The sequence below is a fragment of the Gymnoscopelus microlampas genome (assembly GCF_963454915.1).
Source record: "Gymnoscopelus microlampas genome assembly, chromosome: 12".
Lineage (NCBI taxonomy): Eukaryota > Metazoa > Chordata > Actinopteri > Myctophiformes > Myctophidae > Gymnoscopelus > Gymnoscopelus microlampas.
Genome location: NC_139949.1, coordinates 47,861,520 through 47,882,477, shown reverse-complemented (window position 1 = coordinate 47,882,477; position 20,958 = coordinate 47,861,520). Strand labels below are relative to the sequence as shown.

Genomic DNA, 20,958 nt, shown 5'->3' with positions numbered 1-20,958 from the left:
ATACTCTGTTACAAGTAAAAGTCCGGAATTAAAAATGTACTTGACTTGAGTAAAAGTACAAAAGTATTGGTATCAACATGTACTTAAAGTAGAAAGTAGACTACTCTTTATGCAGAATGTCCCATTTCACAAGTTTTCAAATGTATGAAATGTATAAAAAACCCTTTGAAAATAGAAGATCTACAAGCTCACAATACGTGGACTATTAAAGTAGTATTAAAAGTACAATATTTGCCTCTGAGATGTAGTAGTGGTGGTGGAGTAGAAGTAAAAGTACAGAAAATTGGAAACACTTAAAGGAGTAGTTAACCCAAAAAATCTAATTTTCTATCAATTGCACACCCCATGAAGCCTTAAATTCATGGATTTGTTTTTGTTTTTGTTGCATTACTAAGCTAATAATTTGATTCCCGTCTCCTACTGACTAATGTATCCGGTAGGAGACACAAAGTAGATTCTTTGTGTCTCCTACCGGAAATACACACAGTCATCAAATTGTTGGCTTAGGAATGCGACAAAAACAAAAATAAATCCATGAATTCAAGGCTTCATGGGGCGTGCAATTGATATAAAATAAGTAATTTTTTGGGTGAACTCCTCCTTTAAGTACAGTACTTGAGTAAATGTACTTAATTACTTTACACCACTGCTTAATTGTAATTGTAGATTAATTGTCACTGACTGTGTTGCAGATGTGAAATATATCTCTGACACACCCACACACACACGCGCGCACACGCACACGTGTGCACACGCACGCACGCACGCACGCACGCACGCACGCACGCACACACACACACACACACACACACACACACACACACACACACACACACACACACACACACACATAAACCACCCACCATAAAAACATATTTTTATGGTGGTTTAATATGACAATTAAGTTATCTAAAGCACCGACCTAAACCATACTAGGAGTTGCTGTTTTAAGGCAGGCCACTACTGGAAATGAGGTCAACTTCAAGTCCAACCTTGGCTTATAGTTTTTAATGCAACAATTTACTACTTTTACTTCTACTCCACTATATCCCAGAGGCAAATATCATACTTTTACTCCACTACAATTATTTGAAAACTTGAGTTACCAGTTACTTTGTAGATTTTGGTTAATATTACAAAACATATTAACCACTTCAGCCATATACAGATCTACAAGCTCACAACAGATCCGATGCAAAGTGTTGTGAGCTTGTAGATCTGAAAAGATTTGTTATACATTTTAGACATATATAACTTGTAAAACGGGACATTCTGCATAATGAGTACTTTTACTTTAGGTATTTAAGTATATTTTGATGCAATTTTGATTACCGGAACTTTTACTTGTAATAGAGTGTTTTTACATTACATTGATACTTTTACTTAAGTAAAACATTTGAGTACTTTTTCCACCACTGCTGATACGCCTATGAATCAGCGATATGTAGAGAGAGTTGCCTCACCCAACCATTGATTGATTGATTGAATACTTTAATGGCAGTTTGCCAAAAAAAAGCACAGGAAAGTACAGTTCAATACAAGGTCTGCTAAGAGGATTTTAAACCCAAGAACAAGTACAAAGACCCCAATGGAAACAAGCCATGGGAATTCTGGGGTTTCAAATCCTCTTAGCAGACCTTGTATTGAACTGTAGGCTACTTTCCTGTGTTTTTTTTGCAAACTGCTAATAAAGTATTCAACCAATCAATCAATCAATCAATCAATAAATCAATCAGAAAGCCTATGGCTTGTTTCCATTGGGGTCCAGGCTTTGAACTCAATTAATCGAAAATTGGAACTTCCTCATTGAACTTCCGTATGCTGTATGGTCACATGACTTATCTCTAGTCCATGCGATCGAAACTCTTCCTGCATGGGTGACACCCATTGGGTGCTGATGGCTCCAGTTCATTCATGGCTGCATGGCTTGAACTTTGCCCAGCAGGTCTCCCCCGTCAGCAGGGTCACTCTGCATGGTGTGATGTGTACGATAAAGACACACACACACTCACACACACACACACACACACACACACACACACACACACACACACACACACACACGCGCGCCAGTCGAACAGGCAGTGCATTCACTGCTAGTAGAGCCAGGTTTAAGTTAGTTTAGTGCATTCACTGGCCTGCAGGACAGGACAGGACAGGTGGACACACACAGCAAGTAGTAAAACAAGGACTGTCATCTAGGCTCGCCTCGGGTGCCCAGACAACAATATCACTGCGTAGATCCGTCTGGTTTCCAGGCTAATATAACGGTCATCTAACCGTCATCATGGTCGGTAAGCGACGTGGTGGTCGGGGGAACAACGCGTCTTCACAGGCAGCAGCAGCTCAGAACAACAGGAGAACACCAAGGAAGGTGAGCACGCCTTTAACCATTTCCCCCCAAACTTTTCCCAACATGTCATAAATTGCCAAAAAATATAATCTTCAAGCTCAGAACACCTGTAGATTTGATCTGCTATATATTCGCTATTTTTTAAAGAATGTTTTGAAAGTCTAATAGAGCTTTAGCCATGGTTCACATGACGCTCGTCTGTCACAAGCGTCATGGTTGGAACCGTTTGTTCCTGGTTTTAGATTTTTTTACATTTACAACTCTCACATGTACATAAACGTTCAGATTTCAAATATAAAGTGCTGACCCCCATGCCATGGATGTAACAAGTTGAGCCGGCAAAGGTCTAAGTACCTGTATATTCCGTATTGTTCAATAAAAAGCTTTTTAATCCGATCGGCGGCCATTTTCTCCGAATTTTCTCCGATGCTTTCAACTATGCGACACTACTGGTTGGGAGGTGTATTACACTCTGATACATTACAATAAAATAAAAAAGATTATAAAAAATCGGATTAAAATGATTTTTATTGAACAATACGGGAGACACAGGTACTTATCGCGGGCCGGCTCAACTTGTAACATCCGTGGCTTGGGGGTCAGCCTTTTACATAGGCCTACATTTGAGAGTTGTAAATGTAAAAGAAAAATCGAAAACCAGGAACAATCGGTTCCATGACTGTTTCAGGGCTAATGGAGCTTTAACTGTCATTTGTACATTTTCTGTTATGTTTTCACTGAATTTGTTCAATATCGACAATGCAGGGAGACTGCTCCATCCATAGCTGTACACTGTAAATAATACAAGATGATAATAGTAATAATAATGATTATTATTATTATTCACACACACACACACACACACACACACACACACACACACACACACACACACACACACACACACACACACACACACACACACACACACACACACACACCCACCCAGGTGTCATTAAGGGGATTCCAGTGGGACCCCAGCTAAATTATTGATAGTTAGGAAACAAATGGACCCTTTCAGTGTAACTCCAAGAGTGTGTATAATAGAACCAAATTGATCCGTATGGGTCCATTTGGTTACATTTTTACACTATAAAAGTTACAGGGGTCCGTGGCCTATTGCCTAACAAACGGGGGGTCCTTGAAATGAAGAAGTTTGAGTAGAACTGTTGTGAAATCAACCCCTCAGATTTCCTGTAGGAGGGTTAACATGTGGTGTGACCGTGTGGTGATGTCATATCAGTCAGGGTCTTTCCCAATCTGTCTTTTACATAATGCTTATGTTTATGGTTATATGGAGCCATATAATCTCATGAGGGGAAAAGGTCACAAAAAAAACTAAACGGCAGACATTTTATTCAATATTTACATATTGGAGTGTGGCAAATAAATTGTCAAATTTGGAGCGTTGTCCTTCCTTGCCTTCTTAATTAGGCTTCTCTTTTTTTGGTAAAGATATTCGGTGTAGACTGTAGAGGGAAAACACGAGGGGTATAGATCTAGTATAGGTTTAAGTTGTTCAGATTTCCGCATACAGTTTGTAGTTACAATCACATTGTATGGCATTATTCCTTATTTCATAACATAATTGAACCATGCCCATGTTGCATGAAATTGAGGATTGTTGTATAAATGTCAGATTTAACACAAATGTCATATACTTTGCCATTATGTACAGTTCTTTGTCTGCTTGTTCTCACCACTGCTGGCTGGAGAAATACACCGCTCATCAATATTTACTTGTACAATTGTATTTCACATCATGCATAATCTTATTCCGTGTGCATCGTTTGAGAGTTGTACATGGCATGATGGCGAACGATGGGTCGATTGAGTCGAACAGAGTATATTTCCCAATAATTTGATGACCGGCAACGGTTCCGGTAGGAGACACAAAGTGTCTCTTACCGAAGTGTCTCCTACCGGAACCGTTGCCTACCGGTCCGCTGGTCATCAAATTATTGGCTTAGGAATGCGAGAAAAACAAAAAATATCCATGAATTCAAGTCTCCATGGAGTGACTAATCGATAGAAGAAAAGTAGTTGAGTGGGTGAAAGTGGGTGAACTTACCCTTTAATACCGACATTGATCACATTCACAAACAATATGCCCCGTGGAACGCATATCCCCCCCAGGGGTCCTTGAGTGGGTTCCAGGGGGTCCCCAGAAAAATCTTTGATTGATAAACAATTGGACCCTTGTGGGTCTGCAACTCTTGAGAGTGTACAAATGTGGAACCAAATGGAACCGTAAGGGGTCCATTTGTACTTGCTCTTAGAGTTAAAGTAATATTGAGAATTTTACATTATAGATTGGGGGTCCCAGAGATTTAAAATGGTATCAAAGTGGGGATCCCTCGGTCTCTAAGGCATATCAAAGTGGGGGTCCTTGAAATTATAAAAGGTTGAGAATCATTGCTATAGAGCCACACCCTAAAAGTCTTCTCTTATATGGGGGCCCTGGCAGTGCAGAGGGCCCACAGAGTGCCGCGCTACAAGCTTGTATATCTGCCATTCTTTTCGTGAAAGATTTGCGCAAATCTTTGAATATATATATATATATATATATATATATATATATATATATATATATATATATATATATAATATATATATATATATTTTGTTTTTACATTTAACATTTGAACTAAAATCTTTGCTTCTTGGGGAATTCTACAAATGTCTTCTAAATCTTAACAGTTTTTTTGTGGAAAGAAAACTTATGTTGCTATAATATCAGTGGTTCTCTAACCTTTTTCATGTCAAGGACCACCCAAAATGAATGTATTTGTCCGCGGACCCCCATCTCAAAATATTTTGTTCCAGGGACCCTCAGAAGCAAAGCTTTGAGTTAAAAAAAGATTTGCACAAATCGATTTTTCAAAAATAGCAGATCTACGAACTTGTATAGCTGCTATTTTTGAATAGCCAAAGAAATCTTAAAATGACACAGATGCGTTCCCGGATTGAATGGGTTAAGTTGTGGTTTCAGCCGTCTGATGTTTCTACTTTTCACCCTTCTTTTCCTGTCCTCTCAGACTCTAAGCGAGCCAGCTGCCTTTGCGAAGGCTACAGGCTACGAGACAGACGTCCCTCATGACAAGCTGACCGTGGCCCAGGCCCGGAGGGGCACGCCAGGTGTGACCTTTCTCCATCTTCCACCATATATCATCACTTAGAACTCATCTCTGACAAGATAAGATAAATGGACAATCTATCTACACCAGGGGTCTTCAACGTTTTCAGGCCAAGGACCCCCTAGCTGAGAGAGAGATGAAGCAGGGACCGCCGCAGTCAAGCTGCACAAAGTCTCTGCTATATCCCCCTCTATATCGTAGAACATTGTGTTTCAGATTTAGCATTTTTTGTTTACGTGGTCTGCTCTTTTTTCCCTCTACACCTATGCCTCTTTGCCAAAAATAGCCGATCTACAAGCTCACAACGCCTCGCAGCGCGAGGCGTTGTGAGCTTGTAGATCTGCTATTTTTGGCCAAAGTTCTCCTCAGAAAAGGGATACTAGGGTTCAAGTGGTTAAGGTAAAATACAAAATCCTATCACACAAAGATTTGGCGGACCCCCTGTAGTAACTCTGAGGACCCCCTAGGGGTCCCGGACCCCCTGTTGAAGACCCCTGATCTACACAGTAAGATCCTGTGTGTTCATTCGTCCACTTTTAACTCTTGAGAGTGTAGAAATGGAACCGTTTCGTTGACAGTCCATTTGGTTGTATTTGTACGCTCTCGGAGATGAATTAACACTGGATTTTACTGTGTTTCCCCAGTGGAAATATCCATACAGATACACGTATCGCCAATGACTATATGAATGGATTTTTATACAAACAACAGTGAATATGTAAGTTAGTAGTATAGCGTTGCTGTCGGGCAGAAACCTCCTATCTCCATATACTAACTTTTTGTGTTTTTTCATAAATTAAAGCCCTATACTTGATCATGCTACAGCGTCACACAAAAGCATCAGAAGTAGCAGATCTACAAGCTCGAAACGCGTCGCGAAGCGGCACGTTTTGCACTTGTAGATCTGCTACTTTTGCCGCTTTTGAATTTGAACCCCGGCCTGAAGTAACGGTTTTGGACATAATGAGGTTTCCATCCGACAGAGACGACGATATGAAGAACTTCACTGAATCATATCCCCTCTACCATATTATTATCCTCTGTACACACCTTTGTGTTATTTGGTATTAGTGGAACATTTCCAGTCAAGTTAATCGGGGCAGACACACAAGTGACTGAAGTCTGACAAAGATTCAAAAAGATAATGTCCATCTCCACTTTTGTTTCTGTGCCCTGTGTAAACTATTTTATATATAACTCCCAACATACGCCTGAAGAAGTAGATATCTATTGACAGGACTTCTATTCACCGGTAGAATGATATGAAACCAGTCGGTAGTGGATCTTCAACATAGAGCTTAATTTCGTGCAGTTAGGTTACAAACAGCAGCGATGGGCAAGATCTCAAGATTACAACACACGTCAGTAATATTTATAGATCCGTTCTCTCAGTAGGCAGTAGGTCTCGGCCGCCTCCTCTTCTCATCTATTTCATAATATTAGGCAATATTAACCATCTTGTTACTAGGCTATGGTTATCTGCACTTAGTTTTCTGCAAGTCATTGTTGTTGTTCTCAGTAAGACTCAGTAAGACCATGGTAACCTAATGCAAATAGCTCATCTATCTCTTGTGTACGATTAGTCTCTTATGATATAGACATCTTCGGCCGTCTTCCCAGAAGTGTTTGTTAGTATCTCAATAATACTTGGAACTCTTACTCTAAGTATGTAAGCAGAATAAGAGCAAGCAAACATATCTTTACTCTAACAACTTTTTATTCTGTCTCTGAATAGAGCACCGAAGTCTGACGTAATTTACGCATCCTACCTGGATCCCGTATTTTCCCACCCATTCTGAATTCCCATAGACGTGTTTAATATCGCGTCAAATAAGAACTGTGTTCCAAAAATAAACAAATGATCCCGGTGGTTTGACTCTTATGGATATGAAGCATCAACCCACGGTGAGAAAACGCTAATGTTACTTCCGCCGAATTAGTTTCAGTTTTTCGACAGAAACAGATCAAATATGAGTGACTGACTATCATAAACGATACAGAGCCACCTCCCTGACAATATCGCAGTTGTCAGTTTGTTTATTTTTGGACCACAGTTCTTGAGACGATTCTAAGATGACCCAATGTTATTCTCCATAGAGAAATTACTTCCACGATCCCAGGGGATGAAATAGTGACGTCAGGACTTCTGTACTCTATGAGTCAACACTTTTCTGTGGCTAAATACAGAGACATGGTTCCCCACTCCGCCTCTAATATAGTGACATGTTTACTTTTATATATAGATGTGTTTTATCCACAACACGCCTATTAGAACTTAGCACAGAGTTTGTATTGAGGCATAATTGTCAACAAATTATAATGGGTCACTTTAAAGTTGAAAGTGACTCATATAATAGCACCCGTTGGATTGGAAAGAAACAGCTGATTGGGTCACAAGAGAGACTTTTTTTAACATTTTTTAATTATCAATTTTACAAATGTGTAGATTTTTAACTGTTTAACTGTTATATGTAATGGCTATTAATTTATAATTTCATAATGTGGTATATCTTGTAGCTCACCGGCCAGTACGGGTGTATGCGGATGGAATCTTTGACCTGTTCCACTCGGGACATGCGCTTGCTCTGATGCAGGCCAAAAACCTGTTTCCTAACACCCACCTGATTGTAGGAGGTAAAGTATGTCATTTAACCCATATAAACTATAAACCATATACACACACGATAGACACATTGATTTGGTTTGACAATATTCAATATGTCCTCGAAGTGATGTCATGAGATGGATACTTCAGAGTTCCATTTCAAAGAAATTGTCACAATGAAAAACCAACCACATCTAGTGAGAATCTGTCTAGTACAACAGTGGATATCAAACATTTTCTTGTCAAGGACCCACAACTTGATATGTATTCGTCCGCAGACCCCCATCTGAAAATATGTTTTGCCAGGGACCACCATAAAAGACGATTTGTGTTCAACCTTTTCAAAATAATTCAACATTTTCCCCAAATTGTCAAATGTTTTTGAAAATAGCAGCTTGTACGACATCTATTTTCAAAATAGCCAAAGTATAAAATTGAGTTCAAGTGGTTGAACTAGTTTTGATGCTACATTAGCTTATTATTTTGCTGGGGAGTCCCTGGAACCCCCTCAAGGACCCCTGCTGGGGATCCCCCCAGACATCACATTGAGAACCAGACGTAGTTCAGGAGATTCAACTCCGTCTCAAATCGTCTAATGGTCATAATTGTCACAATAATTTTCCATGTTGAAAAAAGTTATTCAATTATGTAAGTTATTTGTCATATCTGCCCTGTGCACCTGTTGTTTACGAAGCTTAAAAGCCGAACAGAAAGTACATTTTTATTCATAATGTTCCAATGTTCCAAACAACAGAAACACGATTACCCGTATTTTCCGCACTATAAGGCGCACCGTCAGTGCGCCTTATAGTGCTGATGCGCCTTATAATCCGATGCGCCTTATATATGTATCAATATTGGTTCCCTTGGTTTCCGCACTATAAGGCGCACCGTCAGTGCGCCTTTTAGTGCGGATGCGCCTTATAATGCGGTGCGCCCTATATATGAAAATAATAAATTTATTGAAGGTGCGCCTTATAGTGCGGAAAATACGGTACATCATTAATCGCACTTATTTTAGCGACAATTAATTGTCGAGTAAAAGTGTCATAATCGTGACGGCCCTATATTCTTGGCACCTCAGTGCATCCTCTATGTGTGCGTCTCCAGTCTGCAGCGATGAACTCACTCACAAGTACAAAGGCTTCACGGTGATGACGGAAGACGAGCGGTACGAGGCCCTGAGACACTGCCGCTACGTGGACGAGGTGGTGCGGGACGCTCCCTGGACCCTCAGCCCCGACTTCCTCAAGAAGCACAAGGTCCTTCATTCTGTCACACGTCACTTCTTTTTAACCCATTCAATCCGGGACGCATCTGTGTCATTTTTAAGATTTCTTTGGGCTATTCAAAAATAGCAGATATACAAGCGCGGCACTCGGTGTCGCGCTATGAGCTTGTAGATCTGAAAAACCGTGAAAATCTTTTGTTCCAGGGACCCCCCCCCCCCCCCCCCCCGAAGCAAAGATTTGAGTTACAAATGTTGGCTTTAAAAATATATATATTCAAAGATATGCACAAATGTTCACGATTAAAAAAAAAAAGCAGATCTACAAGCTCATAGTGCGGCACCAAGAGCTATTTTTGAATAGCCAAGTGCTATTTTTGAAATGATTTAGAACTCTAAAATGACAGATGACAGAGTTGGACATATGAGGTTTCCACCTGACAGAGACCATATTCTCTTTGCTTTTCCACACTGTAGGATAGTTCACTAGGAAGCTATCCAGAGTCAGACCCAATACATACGTTTGTTTTTCCTCTCGCAGAGCCTTTCACACACAGTGACCAAAACCTCGCCGATCACAGCCCGATCTGCGTCAGATCGGGGGCTTTGTCGGCGAGCGCCAAAAAAGGTCCCAGACAGCATAATCGGACCAAATATCCTGCAGTGCTTGATCGTAGGGATTTAACTGTAATATAGCGATTGACTAGAGATGATAGATAGGGTGGCACTAGGTTGTGTAACATTTTGTAGGTTAAGAGTACAATCTTAAAATCAGATCTGGCGTGTATAGGGAGCCAGTGTAGAGAGAAGAGTACAGGGGCGATGTGATTAATATCCTGGCAGCAGTGTTTTGAATGAGGTTGCTTTGGGTAGTCCAGAGAGAAGGTTGTTACAGTAGTCTAGCCCAAGGGTTCCCAAGCCGCGACCCCCCAAAATAATCATATCTGAACTGGGGACCCCCCACTCTGACAAGCACTTAGAATTATAGGCATTACACACATACATATTGTGAAAATAGCCGAACTACAAGGCGTTGTTAGCTTGTAGATTGGCTGTTTTCACAATGTTTGCCTCTTTCTTGCGTAATATTTGACAATTCGGCCAATTTGGTCTTAACGGTCTTTAAATTGTATCTTTAGAAATGTGCAGATACCCTGTATACACTTATACTGTGTGTTGGTTTGTTTTCTGTTGAGTGAGAAAGCAATGTTGCACATGAAGCTAATCATCTGGGGACTCTACCAAAATAATTCAGGCAGGGACCCCCAGTTTGGGAACCATTGGTCTAGCCTAGATGATACAAAAGCATTAAAGCATGCATGAGTGTCTCATTCGTCAGTCATTGACAGAATGGGGCGGATTGCGTTGATGTGGTTCTTAATAGTGAAATGTGTCATCTTCCACCCACAGATTGACTTTGTGGCTCATGATGACATTCCTTACACGTCTGCTGGATCAGAGGATGTTTATAAACACATCAAGGAAGCAGGTGAACTCACGTTTCCTTACGTAATCTCATCTAAAGGTAGCTCTCCACCGCAACGACGTCGGTGGTGGTAAGTGTTGGAAAGTGTCTGTTGAATGGGAGGTGGGTACACTGTCGTATCGGGTCGTAAGTAGAGTTCTCAACGGGCCTGAAAATTAAGGCCCGGCCCCGAACAGGGCCTGGCCCGAACAATTACCATATTTTTTGTCCAGAAAACCCGAAAAAGTGTCATAATGTGCTTAATGTCATCAAAGTCACGCATCCAACAAGCTTTGAACTGACTAGATTGGACCTTCTGTTCCAGAGATAATGGCCAAAATATCTTGAAAACGTCCACTTTCCCCGTTTTTCGATGTTTGAGTTTTGGCCATTTTTGCCTCTTTTTTTTTATAACACAGGTTAGGACAGTCGGACGGTGACGAACTACTGTAGATATCTGAGTAAAGTTCACTTTGAGCTGCATCCAACGCATCCACTGCCATTTCCGTTGGGTTGGGTTGGGTAGGGTCGGGTTCGGGCAGAATTTGAGAACTCTCGTCGCAAGTTGTAGGGAAGCTCGTCGGCTTGTTGTTGAAAAAGACATCAAGCCGTAGCCTATTTTTAGCACCATAGTAGCCACCTGTCGGTGTTGGTTCTTCCCTTCCAACCGACTGATCTTCCAACTTCATTCGACTGCCAAGTCTGTAGTAATCTGTTTGGTGGAGAGCTACCTTAATGCAGTGGTTCTCGACTTGTGGACGTTTACACAATTACAGAATGTAGAAGAATTGTTATTTTGAGCATACTGCATAGCCTATTATCTTTCAATCACATCAGTACAGCAACAAATTCTGGACAAAAATCGTACCCAACTATATAAAAGCTATTGGGTCTGAGAGACTAAATCTCATCAAATGAGGCGGTCTGTCACTCTAATGTTGTATCCTCAAACAAAATAATTTAACCTCCTACTCCAACTAAATGATCGCAGGCATTAAAGGATTACTCACAGGAGTACTATTGAAATAATAACTTGCCAAGTTCGGTCAGAAAATCCTTCTATTTTTTTAACGCAAAGAATCTGGTTATTTTGTTCACCACAAATTTACGTGTAGCATTTTGACATGAAAGCCTTGATTTGTGTTCTGCTGTGTCATGTGCTGTTGTGATTTGTGCAGTATGTGAAGTGGTTCTTGTGTCTTATACAGTGAAAGAATTATCCACACTCTCTTGAGTAGTTCTAGATTATTTAATTAATAGAGGCTTGCACAGCAGCAACAGTCTACCTAAAGAAACAGATGCGTTTTAGCACGTAGGACTTTCTCAGCATTTCAAACTAAAAGTGGAAGTGACATATACATTATGTCACTTCAGGCAGAAGTGACATATATTAGCTAAACGATAGAAAGTATACAGCTGTGACTCATTAGTGAATATCATTTCCAATTACAATACAATCATATTTACATTTAATGCATCATAAAGAGTACCTGTATTTTACAGTTCCCACAATCACCACAACCATATCATTTGATTACAAAAAAACAGTTCAATAATAATTCCTCATTCAACCCCTTTGGGAACTCTGTATTAAGGAAATGGATCCAGTATGCCTCCCTTTGTAGTAGTAACTTGTGTCTTGTGTCTTCTTGTCACAGGAATGTTCGTGGCCACTCAGAGGACCGAGGGCATCTCCACGTCTGACCTGATCACTCGTATCGTCAGAGACTATGACGTCTACGCACGGCGCAATCTGCAGCGAGGCTACACAGCACGAGAACTAAACGTTGGATTCATTTATGTAAGACCAAGCTTATTCACTCATTATATTATTCTTTTTTTCATGGGAGACCTGGGCCAAGATAGCATTATCAAAACAACAGTTGGAGCAGAGCATGTGAGCGGAGCGGAGCGCGAGCAGAGCGACGCGATTTTGACGTGAGCGCGGAGCGGGTTATAAAAAGGTTGGAGCGCTACTCAGAGCGAGGACCGCCTCCCGCTCCAGGCCGCCCTCGCGGGGGCCGCGCACCGAATGTTTGAGCATGCCCGGTCGCACGGACTCAGAGACACACAGACATGTGCAGTGCACAGCGCACCGAGATGTCATTAGAATTTCTACTTTCTTTTTCTTTTCTTTTTTTTTTTACTGTTGAGCGACCCGGTTTGAGCGGAGCGTGGAGCGAGATTTGCGCAAATCAACGTGAGCGAGGAGCGACGGGGAGCGGAGCGCGGGGGGGTTTAACATGAGCGAATAGCGAGCGGCATTTCAGCCCCCTGGAGCGCGGAGTGGCATTTTCACCCGCTCCGCTCCGCTCACATGCTCTGAGTTGGAGACAACAAAATGTGCAATGATTTGCAAAACATAAATACACAGAACAAACTCAAATCATATGAAATGTAAGAACCAAGAAAATAAACGCATTTCAAATCATTCTGTTCACAGGAGAATAAATACCGGCTCCAGAACCAGGTGGACACGATGAAGGAGAGAGTCCACATGGTGGAGGAGAAATCCAAGGACCTTTTCCACAGGGTGGAGGAGAAGAGCCACGACCTGATCCACAAGTGGGAGGAGAAGTCCAGGGAATTCATCGGCAACTTCCTGGAGCTCTTTGGCCCAGATGGAGCATGGGTGAGTCTGCCTTCACAATACACCTCACCACCAAAGGCTAGATATCCGAGTCGGTTGGGGGTCACCGAAGGGGAAATCCAGTTTTGGTGGAAGTTTCATCTCGGTGGGAGGTGTAAGACTACTGACATGCATTTAAAAAAGAGGTTAGGACATTATTTTAACAGTCAATTCATTCAATTCATCACTCACACAAGATTTATGTTAGTGATGCATCTGAAAACACTTTTTGGGTATTTTGACCAGTTGTCGTTTTCTGCACATAAAAATATATATATTTTGCCATTTTTAACCGTAAGCCTAAAGCAGAAAAACAGCAGATCTACAAGCCCACAACGCGTCGCGCTGCGACGCGTTGTGAGCTTATAGATCGGCTATTTTTTCGGTGCATGACACTGGCGTGCAACTAAGTATAAATCATGTTTAACTCTAATTCCAATCCTTAAACCTAACCTCTAAATGTCTAATCCTAACCTGAATGTTTGTCTAATTGTAAACGTATCTCTAAAAATGTTTTTTTTAAACTAAAAAACAACCATTTGTCTTTTGAGGACCAGGAAAACGGTCCTCACAATGTATATTTCTTCAAATTCTACTATACTTGGTCGTCGCAAGTATAGTGATACACACACACACACACACACACACACACACACACACACACACACACACACACACACACACACACACACACACACACACACACACACACACACACACACACACACACACACACACACACACACACACACACACGTTGACACGTATATGCACATATTGAGCATTTGACAGCGATGTTAAATCAGACAAAGATGAGATTAAATGGCCGGTCTTTCTTTCTCTCCATGGCTGTGTTGCAGCATGTGATTCAGGAGCAGAGTGGACGTATGCTCCAGGCTCTGTCACCCTACTCGTCACCCCGAGGCTCTCCCAGCAGCAGTCCTACCAGAAGAAGACGTTCCCTGTCACCCAGCATGCCTCCTTCCAGCACCCCGACCTCCCCTCGGAGGCGGCAGGGGCCTCGTTCGAGCCTCCCGACCTCCCCTCGTAGGAGGCAGGGCCCTCCTTCGAGCCCCCCGACCTCCCCTCAGAGGCAGGGGCCTCCTCACAGCCCCTCGACCTCCCCTCGGAAGCAGGGGCGCTCCTCCCGCAAAGACGCAGCAACACATCACATTAATGGCAGCTTGAGGAAGGAGGAGGAGTTGCAAGAGTAATTATAACTTATAGCGTAGATATTGATTATTGCGTGCAGGGAGCTCCATATTAAATCACAGTACCAAATGCTACATAGAACCCATTTTGAAATAAATAACTAAATCAACAATTACCTTTTTTAGTTCATTGCTCAAAACTACCAACATTTAGCCTCTGGAAAAATGCAATTATTTTGTCAACAGAGGCTTTTAAGTTGCCAAATATTTTGTCAAAACTACAATTACTGTATTTTAATTTATGTTATTAAACTGATGGTGCAAGGGGGGATATTTGATATTTGAAAGGGCACAACATTTGGACTTAATTTTAAGCAAAAGTTTCAGGGCTTCATGTGTCCTGGTGCTCAAAAGAATCTGAACTTGTTCAACAGAAAAATCTGCAAGTTCATTGATTATTTGTATATGCAAATGAGAGTCTTGTTAAGTATGCCATGAGAGTGTGCAATGAATCGTTCCTTTCCATGTGGAAAGACTATTATCACTATACCTCTAAGCTTAACACTGCACTCTGGAACTTATTTTAATTAATAAAACATTTTAACCAAATCTGTATGGTAGAATATGTTAATACAATATAACTATAGTACAGGGGTCTTCAACAGGGGATGCGGGACCCCTAGGCCTAGGGGGTCCTCAGAGTTACTACAGGGAGTCCGCCAAATCTTTGTGTGATATGATTTTATTTTTTTACCTTGAACCCTATTGCATCCCTTTTTCTGAGGAGAACTTTAGCCAAAAATAGCAGATGTACATGCTTGTAGATCGGCTATTTTTGGCAAAGAGGTATATCTGTAGAGGGAAAAAAGAGCAGACCAGGTAAACAAAAAAAGTTTAATCTGAAACACAATTTTATACAATATAGAGGTGGTCCCTGCTTCATCTCTCTCTCAGCCAGGGGGTCCTTGGCCTGAAAACGTTGAAGACCCCTGCTATATAGTACATCTGCAGTGGTTGGAGATGAAGACCCTACTCTTCCATTGAGACATTTAGACCCTGGTATAAGGTACCTACTGGTTGGTACTATGTGAAGCCGTACGGGGATTCCCTCTTCATGAGAGGAGGTAGATGGGTAGATTATTTTTGTCCACACAGGACACCTGAGTTCTAATCCCGGGTGTTAAAGTTGCAGTTACCTCTCTCTGGCGGAAGATTACTTTAAATGTATATATTTCAGCTTTAATAATAACATTCACACAAGAATTATAGCATTCACAGGTTGTTTCCAAAAAACATATTTGTTAAGTTCTGCTTGAATTAATTGGCTTCAAATCCCAAATGTATTCCTGCAGTATGTTCTGTTCGAGGCTCGATATCCATTGATAAATCTGCAAGAAGTCAATAATTGTAGACTGATTTTTCTATCTCTGGTTGTTACTGAAGTCCATGGTGATGCTATCATGTGTTGGTTGATGGGCATATGTCCTTCTGGGGTCAAAATCTCCCCGAACTATAATTTGATCAGCAGGATATAGGATGTTCAAAGTGCCAGTAGTTGTCATTAAATACTTATTCTGTGGGTTATTATTTTAACCATAAAGATTGCAAAGGATAAAGCATATTCTCTATATTCACACCTAAATAATCTGCTTGTTTTTCCTGGTCAATAAAATAGCAACTTCACTTGAACGTGAAGAATGGCTATCTATCCCCCTCTAGTGGCAGACCTTACAATTGTAGAAAAATGTCCCCATACAGAATAAAAAGGGATTGATTTTCTTTTCATGTTTTGTAGACCCACCGTATTCAATCAAACTATTAATTGATAACTGACTCATTAAGGGATACATAAACATACAATTTAGACAAAAGGGAAAAGTAGCCTACTTGTGTGGTAGACACAAGAGTAGCGTAACATTAATGTCTTACTAGACTAATATTATGAGACATGAGTTGGCAAGCTTAATTTAAGGCTTTGTTAACATGGCAAAGGTTTTATAAAATCATAAAAATCATAAATAATTGTGTGCATGTTATGAAAGTTTAGGCCTACAGGTTATAGAACCTTACAATATGAATAAAAAACGTTTTTTTACCTGGCCTGACATGTGATACAAGAAATAGAAATTAAACAGTTTAGTTTTCATTATATTTAATTTATCAACACAATTAATTCTATTAAAACAAGAGAAGTTGACCAAGAAAACATAAGAATTTTGATGGTTTAATTTTATGTTTGTCAAGCAGTAGAAACAATCAGTGTTTTTTTCTCCCTCTTGTTGAGGTACGCCCTATTGAATTCCAGCGCTGTGGTGGATGACTTAAGGTCCAGTTGTTTTTTACTCAGGACATTTTGCTACACACTGAGCCAGCAGGACAGGTGGAGGATCAGGGAGTCGGGCAAGTCCAGGACCGGAACTAGAGCCACAGATGGACTGGACTGGCCGATGGTGCTTCTCAAACATTCCTCAAGACCTGTAGCGATCTGTAGTGCCGAGGAATGGTCATACTTATAGAAGACCCTGGTGCACAGCGGCGACAGCCCAGTCTCCATCCTCTTCATGGTGCTATTGAACGTCTCACAAATTGCCCCCAGTGCATCCTTCACATCTAAGACCTCTAGGTCAAAGTTAGGTGTAGCATGGCCCAGGGAAAGGGAAAGTGTAGCGCTATGGCTGTCACTGGACACCACAGTTTGGCATTCTATCAATCCACACCCTAACTTTGTAGTTACGTGACCGGAAGTCCTTTCTCTGGGGTCATCTCGGACAGCAGTGACATGCAGCTCAACGGACGCAGCCTTGGGTAAGGCAGATACCACAGCAACCAATAATTGACTCTGGTGGTTCTCTGGATGCCCAAATGAGTCCTTTTCTCGAGCAGCTCTCAGACTGCTCTCCCAGACTTCCCTGATGGCGGGAACATCCTGACGTCTTGTGGCGTAAACATGGGCTTGGAGAACGTGACCCAGGGTCAATCCACTGATCACGGAGCCCAGTACTTTCTCCACATGGCTAAAGGACAGTCGAGCCTGCGTCCTGATGCCAGCCTTCACCAACTGCATGGTGCAGGGGACCAAAGCGATTTGGCCTGCACAGAACACCAGCTCATCCACCCTGAGGGCTTGGCTGTAGGGTCCTATGTTGGCTGGGGCCCAGTGAGACATGCTCTGGACATGCAGGGCCTCTCTCTGGTGGAAGGAGCCATCCTCCGGGGGCTGGGCCCAGTCGTGGAGAAGACAGTCCAACTGCAGCAGCTGACCAGCAGGCAGAGACGCCTGGACACACACCCTGGCAGGTGGGTTGATGCCAAAGTGTTTCTTGTAAACGTTGTTGAGGGGACCAAGGTCATCCATGCTGCTTACATAGAGGTGAACCAGGACAATGTTCTTCATCTGCCAGCCTCTGCTGTCCAACTCGGCTTGCAGCAGTGTGAAAGCTGTTATAGTTTGGCCCTCAATCCCAGGGTCTGTGCTCTGGAGTCCATTGATGCCCGAGATCCACTGATAGCCCCTAGAGCTTCTGGGTGAGCAGGAAGGTCGGAGCTCACGGCCCCGCTGATAACTAAGGTCGCAATTCGATGCCAATTCCCGCCGGTCGTCTTCGGCGTGACCAGCATATTCCAGGTCCTCCGTCATCTTGTCAATGGCATTCTGGCAAGGACAACTATCTCTGGGCAAAGCTCTCGCCACCGCATCACAGTGTTTGTCCTCGGTGTGCATCTTGGTGAAACGGAGGTAGCCAACTGACGTGAATGCATCTGCTGAGTGGATCACTGTCTCCATAGCATCGATGACAATTCTCTTCTTGAAGAGAGGACAGTCGAGGGTGAACGTTTCATATTCACCTCCTTCTCCGCACACATGGGCTCCATACTTGTCAGACAGCTGTTTCAAATAGTGCTCCATGTCAGCCAGAGGTTTCCCTAAGTGCTTGTCTGGATCCAGGCCGAAGGTGGCCACTTTGATGAGGATGGCGTGGAGGTCAGATGATATCATCTCTGAGAGGAGGGCCTCTTGGTCGCGGCGCCAAAGGTAGGCGAGGGGCACCAAACCAAGCCGCCGACACACATGTTCCACGCGTACTCTCTGGTAGTTCGACAGAATGGCCCCTACGGACACCGCCTCGATGGCCTCCTTCTCCCTGACAAGGTGCAACAGCTGGAAGAGGTCCTCCACCTCGTCCCCCTCTGTCTGACTGTAGTCCATGCCAACGTCCAGACTGGTGCCCTGGATGGTGCGTCTGTACAACGGCAGCTCCATGGCTTCAGCATACAGCTCTATGGCCTGGTGACCCACTGTCTGGTACATGTAGCTGTCCAACTCATCTGTGTTAGCGGCGGGGCGCAGGTTGGCCAGGGCTGCGATCCTGTGGCCAGCAGCAACACACTGCATCATGTTATAGCAGCCGTCTTTGCCCCCGCTTATTAGCGCCACAACTTTCATTTTCTTGTCGCTACGGGAAAATGTTGATATGATATGTCCCGTCCCCAATTCTGACACAGCTTGGTCATTTGTTGTTGCTGTCAGTTCATAGGAAACATATTTACATAGCAACACCACCGTGTATACAGCCTTAGTTCTGATTTACGATGGTTGGTTATTATTATCAGTTATTCATTCTTGAACAGATGATGTTGTATACCACCAATAATGTTGAATAATTCAATGTCACGCTGGTCAAGAGGAAGGAACCATGGGTACCTTGCATGGTACCCATATATGGAGATCCCTGATGTCGTCACTATAACATCATACTGACATCATAGACTATAGCCTCTACGTGCTACAGTAATGGGCAGTGGTGTAAAGTAACTAAGGACATTTACTCAAGTACTGTACTTAAGTACAATTTTAAGATACTTTTACTTTACTGGAGTATTTTCAATGTTCAGTACTTTTACTTCTACTCCACTACATCTCAGAGGCAAATATTGTACTTTTACTCCACTACAATTATTTGAAAACTTTAGTTACTAGTTACTTTGCAGAAATAAATTATTACATTATGAAACATACATTAACCACTTTAGTCCTGTTTTATATGTAGGCTATTTGAAAATAGCCGATCTACAAGCTCACAACGCGTCGCATCGCGACTCGTTGTGAGCTTGTAGATCTGCTCTTTTCAAACCGTTTAGTACTTTTACCTTTGGTACTTTTAAGTATATTTTGATGCCAATACTTTTGTACTTTTACTAAAGTAACATTTTGAACATGGGCCTTTTACTTGTACTGTAGTATTTCTACATTGCAGTATTGATGCTTTTATTTAAGTAGACAATGTGAGTACTTTTTCCACCACTGGTATTGGGTATGTACAGTCCAGTCTATGATGTCATGTCAGTACTATGATGTCACAGTGACGACATCAGGGATCTCCATATATGGGTATATAAGGTTTTGTGCATGTATTTGATTTGATTTAGATTTATTTAGCACAATTTTAAAAACAAAACAAAAAAGTGTGCACAAAATATAACAAGAAAAGTGCCAGGAGGAGGCAAGAAGCCCAAAGGGCTTATACATGTATAGCACAATAAAAAAATATTAATAGAACATGATTTGTAAGCAACAAAATATGATATAGAATTTACAAATAACATGATTGTAGTGAAAAGTAAAAATCTACAACATAATTGAAATACCTGATTTATGACAAGATTACTGATGATGATTAGCCAACATAGTTGACATTTTACAGGATGTCAAATCCATAGAGAATTTTCTGAATTCCAGACTACTTATAACAGTATTTATTTACGTATTTATTAAGTAAACATTTTTAGCATCAACTGAACGTAGCCCTGAAACATGACTGTCATATCACGACAGTCATGGCGCTACTTGTTCTTGTTTTTTAAAAATGTTACATTTACAACCAGTACATCTACATAAACGTTCAAATTTCAAATATAAAGTGCTTACCTCAGAGACATAGATATAACAAGTTAAAGCGCCTTGGTTTAAGTACCTGTATTTTCTGTATTGTTCAATAAAATACATTTTAATCCGATCGATGGCCAATTTTCCCAGAACGTTTTCCATATGCTTTCAACTACCTACCCCTATCGGTTGGAAGGTCTATTGCACTCTGATGCATTATAAAATGTATCCACCAATTGGATTAAAATGCTTTTTATTGAACAATACAGAAGATATGGGTACTTAGACTTAAGCGCTTTAACTTCTTACATCCGTGGCTTTGGGGTCAGCACTTTATATTTGAAATTTGAACGTTTATGTAGATGTACTGGTAGTAAATATAACATTTTCAAAAACCAGGAACAAGTAGCGCCATGACGCTTGTGACAGACGAGCGTCATGTGAACCATGGCTACAACGGAACGGTGCGGAACCAAAGTAGAGCGGAAGTACTCGGGGGGGACGTA

General features: G+C 41.7%; 2 protein-coding genes across 2 annotated transcripts; one reads left to right on the top strand and one right to left on the bottom strand.

The window, feature by feature from the left end:
- Positions 1–2,173: 2,173 nt before the first annotated feature.
- LOC311056996 (choline-phosphate cytidylyltransferase B-like) lies at positions 2,174–15,068 on the top strand. Its single transcript, XM_084073864.1, has 8 exons — positions 2,174–2,374; positions 5,392–5,491; positions 8,008–8,124; positions 9,206–9,357; positions 10,734–10,812; positions 12,447–12,589; positions 13,232–13,420; positions 14,278–15,068. The coding sequence occupies exons 1-8, from the start codon at positions 2,288–2,290 to the stop codon at positions 14,629–14,631; spliced, it is 1,221 nt and encodes a 406-aa protein (XP_083929990.1). The 5' UTR covers positions 2,174–2,287; the 3' UTR covers positions 14,632–15,068.
- Positions 15,069–16,924: 1,856 nt separating this feature from the next.
- Positions 16,925–19,012, bottom strand: LOC311057397 (uncharacterized protein; the record flags this gene model as incomplete). The annotated part of the gene is made up of 1 exon (XM_084074356.1): positions 16,925–19,012. The coding sequence occupies one exon, from the start codon at positions 19,010–19,012 to the stop codon at positions 16,925–16,927; it is 2,088 nt and encodes a 695-aa protein (XP_083930482.1).
- Between the last annotated feature and the right edge of the window lie 1,946 nt (positions 19,013–20,958).